Source organism: Lontra canadensis, unplaced genomic scaffold, assembly GCF_010015895.1.
Source record: "Lontra canadensis isolate GAN:19392208 unplaced genomic scaffold, GSC_riverotter_1.0 scaffold154, whole genome shotgun sequence".
Classification (NCBI taxonomy): Eukaryota; Metazoa; Chordata; class Mammalia; order Carnivora; family Mustelidae; genus Lontra; species Lontra canadensis.
In genome coordinates, this window is record NW_022631148.1 from 2,521,998 (window position 1) to 2,532,828 (window position 10,831).

The following is a 10,831-nucleotide window of genomic DNA, read 5'->3' on the forward strand; positions in this document are numbered from 1 at the left end:
GGTTTAGTGGACCATATATTGGAATGCATTCAGCCAAATTCAAGCACTCTCTCCCACCATGATAACCTGTCTCTCTTGCAAATACGGTTGCCAATATCACTTTAGGAATTGAAGATGAGCCAGTCAGTGTTGTGTCCTAAGGAATATTTTCTGTGAGACTAAGGACACCAAGATGATCCTGAAAATCAGGGGTTATTTCTTTTCCTCCCTTTTAATGCCTTTTTGGAAGTTGTGGTAAGGGAGAGTGAACACCAGTGTCCTGACTGCCCCTTTGAAAATGCTGCCTGGTGCAGATTTCCTTAATGAACTTGTTGCAGCAGAGAGGAAGATTGCAGGTAAGCAGAAGTTTGCAAATGACAGCATTTCTACTCATTCCATACATACCGGAGGTTGTTAACCTTTTGCATACCATATCCTGGTATGCAGCAATCTGTGTTGCAGATTTGTTGTTTCCTTCTGTTAAAACAAAAATAAGGGCTAGAGTTGGTTCAGCAAAATAAGGAACCATGAAAAGAGCAAATTATGAACTTGAGTCCTCAGTAATAACAGCTAGAGATTTAACCAATCACCTAGAAATTTCTTTAAATCCTATCAGGATTATAAAAGTATAGCTAGATGTGCTAGTGCTGAAATAAAGACCAAATCCATACAGAGGTTTAAAAGAGATACAGATATAGGTGTGTTTCCTTATATCAAATATGTCCTTGTGAAGGTGTGCGGGAGTTGGGTTTATGTACCTGTCTAGTTATATTTACATTTTTATGACAGTTGATGACATATGATACTTGAGGAAGAGCAACTATGTCTAAACTTGATAAAGTCATTGAGGAAACAACATAATAACTAGTGATTAAAAAAAGTTATTTAATTTTACTGACTTCCCATAAAGGTTCACTTTTTATTGTGCCTTCTTTCATTTTTTGTGTGTTATTTTCCTCTTAAAATGTACTATAAATTTTGGCCATTCTAACTGGTGTAAGGTGATATCTCAATGTGGTTTTAATTTGAAAAACAATCTGAAGGGTTTGAAGAGGTGGGGGGTGGGAGGTTGGGGGAACCAGGTGGTGGGTATTAGAGAGGGCAAGGATTGCATGGAGCACTGGGTGTGGTACAAAAACAATGAATACTGTTATGCTGAAAATAAATTAAAAAAATGATTTAAAAAATGTACTATAAACTTATGACTTTTAAAATTGACTTTAATTACAGAAGTAATAATGAAATGTAGTCTCTTTAATACAGAACTTAAAATATTGAATATACCTAAAATCTACTTTGGCCATCACCTCCTCTATTTCTGAGAAGTAAATCTTTCCTTCCACACTTTTTTCTATTAATTTATAAAAACAGAGGTTCTCATAGAAACTACATGATATTCTGTGGGGTGATTTTTTTTTAACATGCATGTTTTCATACTATGATTATTCTTGTGCACTTTATTATGTTTTCCACACTAAAGTGTGTCTTAGTGTTTTCGATCATGGTATATGTTTCACAAGGATCGAACATTAAATTTGTCTAGTTTTCCAAAATGGGAAGATACTATCCCTTATTTCCATTCTATGGTCAGGTTTTAGATAAGCTTCTCTTTTCCAAATTTGAAAGAGTCTGTGAAGAATATCCTTTTGTATGTTTTCTAGGGTTGTTTTGCTGGACTGCTCATTAAAATTTTAATGGACAACCTTGTTAAATTTATTTGTATTTTTTGTTTATTTTTTAAAGTTTTATTTATACATTTGAGAGAAAGAGAGGGTGAGCAAGCAAGAGAGAGAGAGCACAAGCCAGGGAGAGAGGCAGAGGGAGAAACAGACTGCCTGCTTAGCAGGGAGCTGGACATGGGCTCAATCCCAGGACCCTGGGATCATGACCTGATCTGAAGGCAGACATTTAACTGACTGAGCCACCCAGGCTCCCAATGGACAGCCTTTTAAATTTTATTTTTATGAAGTTGATGAGTGGGACTATACTATCTCATTCTTGTTGAATCTGCATTTCAATGATTCTAATGAGGAATAGTTTTATATATGCTTTGGGGCAGTTCTGATTTCCTTTCTGTGCATTGCCTTGTCAAATACTTTGCTTTTTCAGAAAATTGGACTATTTGTCTTATGTGGTTGATTTTAAAGGATTTATAAATATTTATTCACATTTGCCACTTTTAAAAAATGTTTGGTGTACATGTAGTTGTGTCATATAGAAGGTTTAAAAATAGATTTTACATATTTTTTGAATTTTCCTTTTGTGTTTGTTTTAAAAATATTTCTACATAAGATAGAAACCTATTATAATTATTTCTCAAAACTTTTTATACTTTTGTTCCATACATTTGTATCTTTCACCCATCTGGACTATAATGTTTTTTACCTTGTGAGGTATATTATATTCAGATAGAGATTCAAATTCTTAACATCAGCTACTAAAATTCACATCAATTTGAATTATGTAGAGTTCATAGCAATATAAATTTCAACTTAAATATGAAATAAATTCCCATATATGTGCGTTAATTATTGACTATCTTTAAACCCAGCAATGTCTTTACCTACAACTTTGTTTTTGATATTTATTTATTTTGGGGGGAGAGAGAGAGAGTAAGAGCAAGAGCAAGAGGGTAAAGGGAGAGGGCGAGGGAGAGAGAATGTCAGCCTCTTTGAATGTAAAGCCAAACACAGGGCTTGATCTCACAACCCTGAGAGCATGACATGAGCCAAAATCAAGAGTTGGACACTCAACTTACTGAGCCACCCAAACACCCCTACCTACAATGTTTTAATTGCCATAGCTTGACAATGTACTTCAAATCTGGAAGGTATATCTATTTTCTTTGTTCTTCCTTTGAAAAAGTTAGCTTAACTACACTGCGTTTTAATTCTTTCTGAATTTTGGAATCAGCTTTTCATGAAAAAGTTTGTCAGAAACTTTATTTATTGCATGTATTGATTAATTTGGGAAGAATTGACAACTTTCTTATAGTGACCTTTCCTAACTATAAACATGCTATAATCTTTTAACTTGTTAAAATATTTTTATATATTTTAATACGATTCTGTATTCAATGAGGGAATTCTATTTTTAAGGACAGAATAGATAACTCACAGATAAAATGATCTTGAACTGTTTATTTAAAAAAAATGACATCATAGTCCAGAATTATTATTACTGGTTTTGCTTATGTGACAGTGATATTTTCAGAGATTTTTACAAGAAATTAGGCTATAGTTTGTTAATCTGTGGTTCATGGATGGAATTCAACCCAAAAAGCCCACAAACTACCTAAAACCCTATTAAAAATCTGTATGCTCAATGTTCATTTTTCTAAAATAATCTCATAGGAACTCACATTTTAAAATCAAAAGTAAAAAGCATTGTTCGGTTGCTGTTCCAACCTTTCAGAACAGGCTGACACATTTTATTAGTGTGTAGAGTTCATGTTTTGTCCACTTGGGCACTGAGTTTAACAGTGTTTTTTTTTTTTTTAAGATTCTGTTTCTTTATTTGACATACAGAGATCACAAATAGGCAGAGAGGCAGGCAGAGAGAGAGAGGGGGAAGCAGGCTCCCCACCGAGTAGAGAGCCTGATATGTGGCTTATTCCCAGAACCCCGGGATCATGACCTGAACCAAACAGAGGCTTTAACCAATGAGTCACTCAGGTGCCCTGAGTTTAACAGTTTTGTGATACTTTATTTATTTATTTATTTATTTAGCCAAAATAAAGTAAGAGATACAGTTTAATACTTTGCACCGAAAAGCATGTCCTTTTTAATTAAAATATTTCAGGATTGGGATCCATGTGCCTATAGTGAGCCTGTTAAGGTAAGAAAGTGGCTTAATTCCAAAAAATACAAGGTGGTAAAACAGATCTAGTGAAAAAGAATCATTGGAGGTAATTTGCCCCTCCAAGGATGCTCTCCTACTGGGAAGTGCCAGAAAGTGGGACATGAGGGATGAAAACTCCTGGGTTAGGCTGGAAAGTTAACAGGGAAATGAGGTCAATTTTAGGAAGCCACAAATATGCTAGAACCCTGTACAGTACAGCAACCCTTTACCCCAAAGATCTGATCATTGCCCAATGTTCATGAAAAGGTGGTAAAAGCACTTTCTGAAATTGGCACCTGGAGATCTAACATTAAATGTTAGTAACTCAGGGCACCAGGGTGGCTCAGTTGGTGAAGCAGCTGCCTCTGGCTTGGGGCATGTTCCCAAATTCCTGGTATGGAGCCCTACATTGGGTTCCCTGCTCAGCAGGGAGCCCGCTTCTCCCTCTCCCACTCCCCCTGCCTGTGCTCTCTCTCTGTCTGTCAAATAAAAATAAAATCTTAAAAAAAAAAATAAAATTATGAGCTCACTGATGTCTAAAGACATTACTGAACTTCCAGGATTTAGCACAAACTTAGTCACTGGTTAACAATTGAGAATGATAAGACTGCCCTTGAAGAACAGATAACCTCAATGTTGTTTTGAACCAGAGATTCAAATATCACTCTTAAGGTAGACTACTGGATTGCACCTCAAGATTGACTAAAAAAAAAACAAACAACAACATTTCATCTCCTCAATTATTCATCTTCTTGTTCATATTAAGTATGAGACTTTGGAATTTATTATATTTTCAATTAATTATTTGTATTATTATGCTAGTATATGTCTACTCTAATGAACTTTATCTACTTAGAGGGTGTAGATTGTGTGTATTTTGCACACTGCTTTCTGTACCCTTAGCACTCAGTATGGTGTTTATATTATAATAAATTTTCAATATGTATTTGTTGGATACATGAATGACTTTTAAAATAAATCAATAGTTTTAGAAGTTGACTGTTTTCAGTACATTAACTTTCTCTTCTACATGATCAAACCCACAGAAGCAATGGGACATGAAAACATCACAGAATTTATCCTCTTGGGACTTTTTAGTGATGAGGATGCAAAGGTCGCCTGCTTTGCGGTGTTCTCACTTTGCTACATTGTGATTCTGTCAGGAAACCTGTTCATTCTTCTCACCATCAGAGGCAGCCGCCTTCGTGAACAGCCCATGTACTTTTTCCTGAGCTACCTGTCATTCATGGACGTCTGCTTCACTTCCACAGTGGCTCCCAGACTGATCACAGACCTATTGGCTGAGCAGAAGACCATCTCCTATGACAGCTGCATGGCCCAGATGTTTTATGCCCACTTCTTTGGTGCCACTGAGATGTTCATCCTGGTGGCCATGGCCTATGACCGTTATGCAGCCATCTGCAGACCCCTTCACTATATGGTCATCATGAACAGACGAGTATGCTATGTCCTTTTGATGGCCTCCATTCTCGGAGCATTTCTCCATTCAATCCTGCAGGTATTGATTATTATTGATCTTCCCTTCTGTGGCCCCAATCAGATAGACCACTATTCCTGTGATATTTTCCCTTTGCTGAAGCTGGCCTGCACAGACACTAGCCTGTTGGTTATTGTGATCATTACCACCACGGGAATGATATCCGTTGTGACCTTTGTTGCCTTGGTAATTTCTTACATCATCATCCTGTCCACCCTGAGGACACGATCATCCCAGAGCTGCCGCAAAGCCCTCTCCACCTGCAGCTCACACATCACTGTTGTGTTCATGTTCTTCCTGCCCCTCATCTTCACGTATGTCCCCACAGATGATTCTGTCAGTAACGACAAAGTTTTTGCCCTATTTTACACCATGTTTGCTCCCATGTTCAACCCTTTCATCTACACGCTGAGAAACACAGACATGAAGAATGCCATGAGGAAAATGTGGTGCCGAGACACACAGTTTGAAGGGAAATGAAGTCTCTGGAGTTCAAACCTTTGGCTGGGTGTCATTCTATCTGCAGGATCCTAATGTCAGCAAATGTAGCAAGTAGAGAGGTGGTTTGCTGTCATCAAACGTTGTAAGATGTAAAGGGAAAAGGTCCCTCAACTACCTCTTTCCGTTTCTTAATTTTCTGACCGGGTATAAGGGGAGCAAATCCCATGAGTTCCAGGTCCCTTTCAGCTTTGATATTGTAGAACTTATGTATTCTGGAACTTGGTGTTCTGGAACATTCTGTCCTTCATGATCCTAGACATAGTGGAAGTTATAGCACTTTTATCAGTGCACACTCTAAACATTGTAGGGTTTGACAGTTATGCCCTGCATTAGGATACAGATTATTAAGAGACCTCTTACGGAGAGAGAGAAAGTGGTCCTAAGCACTCTACTTTTCAGTGGTGTCCATTGTAATAAAATAAGGAAGCCATGCTTAAAAATTTATGTATTTTTGTATATTTTAAATCTTTTTGCATAAACGATGCTGCTAAAATAATGTAATGCAATGGAATCACACTTTTCACACTGTCCTTATAAAAGTTATTAACTCTGAGTATCCTATTGATGGTGTATTCCAGAAATTACAAGTTTCAAATTCGATAATGAAAATCACTTTTCAATCCTTTAAATGTAATTCTATGGTGTATTTATAACCTCATTTAAAAATCCCTCATGAGTATATAAATTGTTTTTTTGTAAATGTGCAAAGTGGAAAATCTCCCATTCTGTAAAGGACCCTGAGTTTAAGAAATCACATAGCTTAGTGTGTCTGGATTGCTCAGTATATTAAATGGTTAACCAACCATTAAAGCATCTAACGTTGGCTCAGATCCTGATCTCAGGGTCCTGGAATTGAGCCTGTCACCTACTCCCGTTTCAGGGGGAGTCTACTTGTCCCTCTTCCTCTCCCATTTCCCCTCCCCAGTTCTTGCTCTTTTTCTTTCTTTCTCTCAAAGAAATAAATAAAAAATAAACAAATAAATAAAATCTTTAAAGAAAAAAGTAAGCAGGCACCTAGCTGAATAGAGGGACATTTAAATACTTAGGGTGCATTTTGTTAATCCTCACTGCTCTTTATGGAAACAGTATATTTTGACATTTTTTCCCCACCATTTACACTATGCAAAACTATCTCCGTTCTACTCAGGCAGGCCCTTATAGTAGTGGCTCAGACTTGAAAGGCACAGACTTGTTATTTTCTAGTGCTCCATCCTCTTTATCACAGTCCCCACAAAGAATTGTGTTGTATTTACTTGAAGTGATTGTCCTTTGTGCAACAGAAATCTGGTTTTGGCTTTTGTTGCAAGAGTATAGTCAGTACCCAATGTTGCATTATTTTCAGGAGTATAGCCTAATGATTCCACAAATCTCTATGTTTTGCTATGCTCACCACAAATATAGCTACCATCTTTCTCATGCACTGCTACTACGATAACACAGACTATATTCAATATGCGATGCCTTCTATTGCCATGACTTATTCATTCCATAACTGGAAACCTGTCTCTTCTACTTCTCTTCACCCATTTTGCCCAACCTCCTCAACCCACCTGCCCTCTGGGGATCATCAGTTTGTTCTCTATATTTATCAGTCTGCCTGGTATCTGAGTTTTAAGGTGAGGCGTACATTTACAGAAATTAGCCATAGTTGATTATTTCAGCAATAGATTTTCTCTTCCCAAGACAGCCTTACATATGTACTGCATGCAAGATAGGGAACTTAGAACATAAGGGGAGGCCAAAAAATAATGAAGTGTATTGAAAAGGTGATAATAAAGACAGTAACAGATTAAATCAGGATTTTCTTTTCGTGTTGATCTAGTGGCAATTACGTCCTGGTGGGATTCTCCAATTCAGAGATGTGAGGGTTAACAAGAATGTCTATAGATGCATGGGCTGGTGCCTAATTCTGGTGGTTTTGTTTTTGTTTGTTTGTTTTTAAATAGTCTATTATTGATGCATATGTAGGCTACATTCTCTGGTAATGGAATAAATTTGCTTATTGTAACAATTTTCTGTTTGTTTTTTCCCCAGGAAGACAGGCTTTCAGAGTCTATGTGAACATGGCTCTTATGCATCTTTTGTTCACTGTCTTCTTATAACTTTCCCCAAAAGGAAGGGTGGAAAGGAACATACCCAAGAGTAATAAATATGTCCTTCTTTTCCAGTGTGTTATCCATGGATGAAATAGTGAAGAGGAAGGTTGCCTGCATGCTTAGGTATTTAGAATTTGACTAATTTAACCATCTGGAAAATGAGAAGGTTGCCATTTATTTTTGTCAGTGAGGGCTCTAATCAAAGTCCTATCTGGCATCTTTTAACAGTAAGGTTGTAAAATTACAAAAACTATAAAACTCCACTGGATGACTGTCAGTGCTGTGATCAGATGTCTATGAAATAAAATTGTATAAACCACACTCACCCCTACTGTAACTGGGGAGAGTCTAGGTTCTAGTGAAATAAATGATCTCTTTCCAGGTAACCTAGAGTAGACTCTCTGAGCTCCTTTGATTGGGATTGGCCCTGCGGACCTTGGTGAATAGGAATAAATGCATGAAGTCATTGGTAGAAACCTGAATACTATTCCATATGTCCTGTTTTTAGTCTTTGAGAGTAATAAATTCCTCATCTTTTACCTTTTTAGGGATGTCAGAACTTCAGTAGAACTAATGTCTCTTGGAGTCAAGGTTTAAGTGTGAAGACATAGAAGAAAAAGTAGTGTGGAGAAAAGTTACAAATGGCTAATATTTATTAATCCTTGTTCATGAACTCTTCAAGAGTGCAGTTTGGGCTCTACTGGCTGTTTTAATGTGGTGGTTGTTTCTCAAAAACAAAAGCTTCAAGGTCTCTGAAGCCAAACTTTAGGGATTATACAAGATCACCTTTACCACCTTCTGTTCATGTGGTTAAAGGTTACATGAGAGATGTCTCACAAGATGAGATAAGATGTCTTATCTGGGCCACTTAGTGACTGCACAGTACATCAACCAGTAAGCTTCATAATATCGCCCCCACCCAAAAGTAGTGAGAACTTTGAAAACATGATATTTTAATGAATTTATTTTAAGTTAAACTTTGACAGAAGGAAACTATTTTTATTGAAAGGTTTTCCAGGTAAGTAATTGGGAACAGCATTAAAAATGAAACGGAATCTTGTCACAGTTACTAAGAATGTGGTAAAACCGAATACACTGAAATCATTTATTTTTTATGAGTTTCTATTTAAATTCTAATTAGTTAACATACAGTGTAATGGAAGCTCCAGGTGTACAATTTAGTGATTGTACACTTACATAACACACACAACGCTCATCAAAACAAATGTTCTCATATTCCCATCACCTAATTAACCTGTCGTCCTATCAACCTCCCCTCTGGTGACCATTAGTTTATTCTCTACAGTTAAGAGTCTGTTTCTCGGTTCGTCCCTCTCTCATTGTGTACCTATATTCATTTGTTTTGTGTCTTAAATTCCATGTGAGTGGAATCATATGCTGGTTTCCTTTCTCTGAATGACTTGTTTTGCTTAGCATAATACTCTCTAGTTCCATCCTTGTCATTGACAATGACAATATCTCATTCCTTTTGAAGACTGAGTAAACATACATTTTCATCTACCAGAAATTATCCATTCATCATTCAGTGGACACTTGGGGTGTTTCCATAATTTGGCCATTGTAGGTAATGCCAATATAAACACTGGGAGGCATCCATCCCTTTGAAGAAATATTTTTGTACTCTCTGAAATCAATGAATTTTAAAAGTTCATTATATAACTGATGTCATGCACATATTCAAGCATGGCTGCTAATCTGGTCTACTCAGTATCAAAACCAAAATTCTATTGGAAATTCATTTTTTAAAATATTTTATTTATTTCACACAGAGAGTGATCACAAGTAGGCAGGGAGGCCAAGAGAGAGGGGGAAGCAAGCTCTCTGCGGAGCAGAGAACCAGATGTGGGCCTCCATCCCAGGACCCTGAGATCCTGACCTGAGCTGAAGACAGAGGCTTAACCCACTGAGCAACCCAGGCGGCCTCTATTGGCAATTCTAAATAGTGAATAGGCTCTAATCCTTTTCTAGGAAAGCACAAACAGCAAAGAAAGTGGCTTCCTGCTTCAAGTGTAGTTTCTCTCTAAAACTAGAGACAAGTATCCTGAGTACTTCTCAATGCCTTAGAGGCTATCTCTTATTCCATTGGTATGACCCAACTGTAAATGAAATAATATACATTTTCCTTCAAATCAGGTTTTACCTTTCTATACCTCAATCACAGAAAATATGTCAAATCTATGTTGTATTTAAATTCTTATTCAGTCTTGACAACATACATTATTTTACTTCTTTCCCTCACAGCATTGTAGAGAACTCTTGTAGCACCTATATCCCAATCCAACAAATGAGCTGAATATCATGAGGTCTTTGTAATACTACGTTTAAAAAATCCCATACATAATGTCTCAGTTATCTTAATAGTCAAAGGAACCATACAAAAAATTACTTAATAAAGAAACTACCCATATTTATATATATAGCCTTTCAGCTTTTAGTTCACTAGTATAGAACTTTTTAGGGATAAACTAATCATATAATGAAAGGAATTTCTTGACACACCAAGTTAGTTCCTCTGCTCTGTGTTCAGCAGAAAGCAGGATACCTTATATAGAATGTGCAATAGAGAGAATTGTAAGTCATAGAGAACAAGCTTTACTTTATTTATGTATGCTTATTATTTGAACAGGTCTGATTATAAAATTTCTTTCTCCTTATCAAACCAGACTGCAGAGTGAGATGTGAGGAGTATTTCATAATCAGTAATCTCAGAATTGAGCTCTCAGGAAAAGTAAGAACCAGACCAGAATTTTAAGGAAACTACTAGTTTGAGGGCAGAAGTACAGAGAAAAGTAAGGAAATCAGCTGCACTATATTAGGGTGTGTTGGGCAAGTGAAGATATTCACCATAATATTTGTGATATCTGTAGGGATTAAGTAATCAGCCAAACGCCTCAAT

General features: G+C 36.7%; 1 protein-coding gene across 1 annotated transcript; it reads left to right on the top strand.

The window, feature by feature from the left end:
* Window positions 1-4,870: 4,870 nt before the first annotated feature.
* On the top strand, window positions 4,871-5,797 carry LOC116859433 (olfactory receptor 4P4-like). The gene has a single exon (XM_032844667.1). The coding sequence runs from the start codon at window positions 4,871-4,873 to the stop codon at window positions 5,795-5,797; it is 927 nt and encodes a 308-aa protein (XP_032700558.1).
* Window positions 5,798-10,831: the final 5,034 nt, after the last annotated feature.

Bases quoted from the DNA above. Each gene is read 5' to 3' on its own strand.
- LOC116859433 (XM_032844667.1), top strand. From the start codon at position 4,871: ATGGGACATGAAAACATCACAGAATTTATCCTCTTGGGACTTTTTAGT.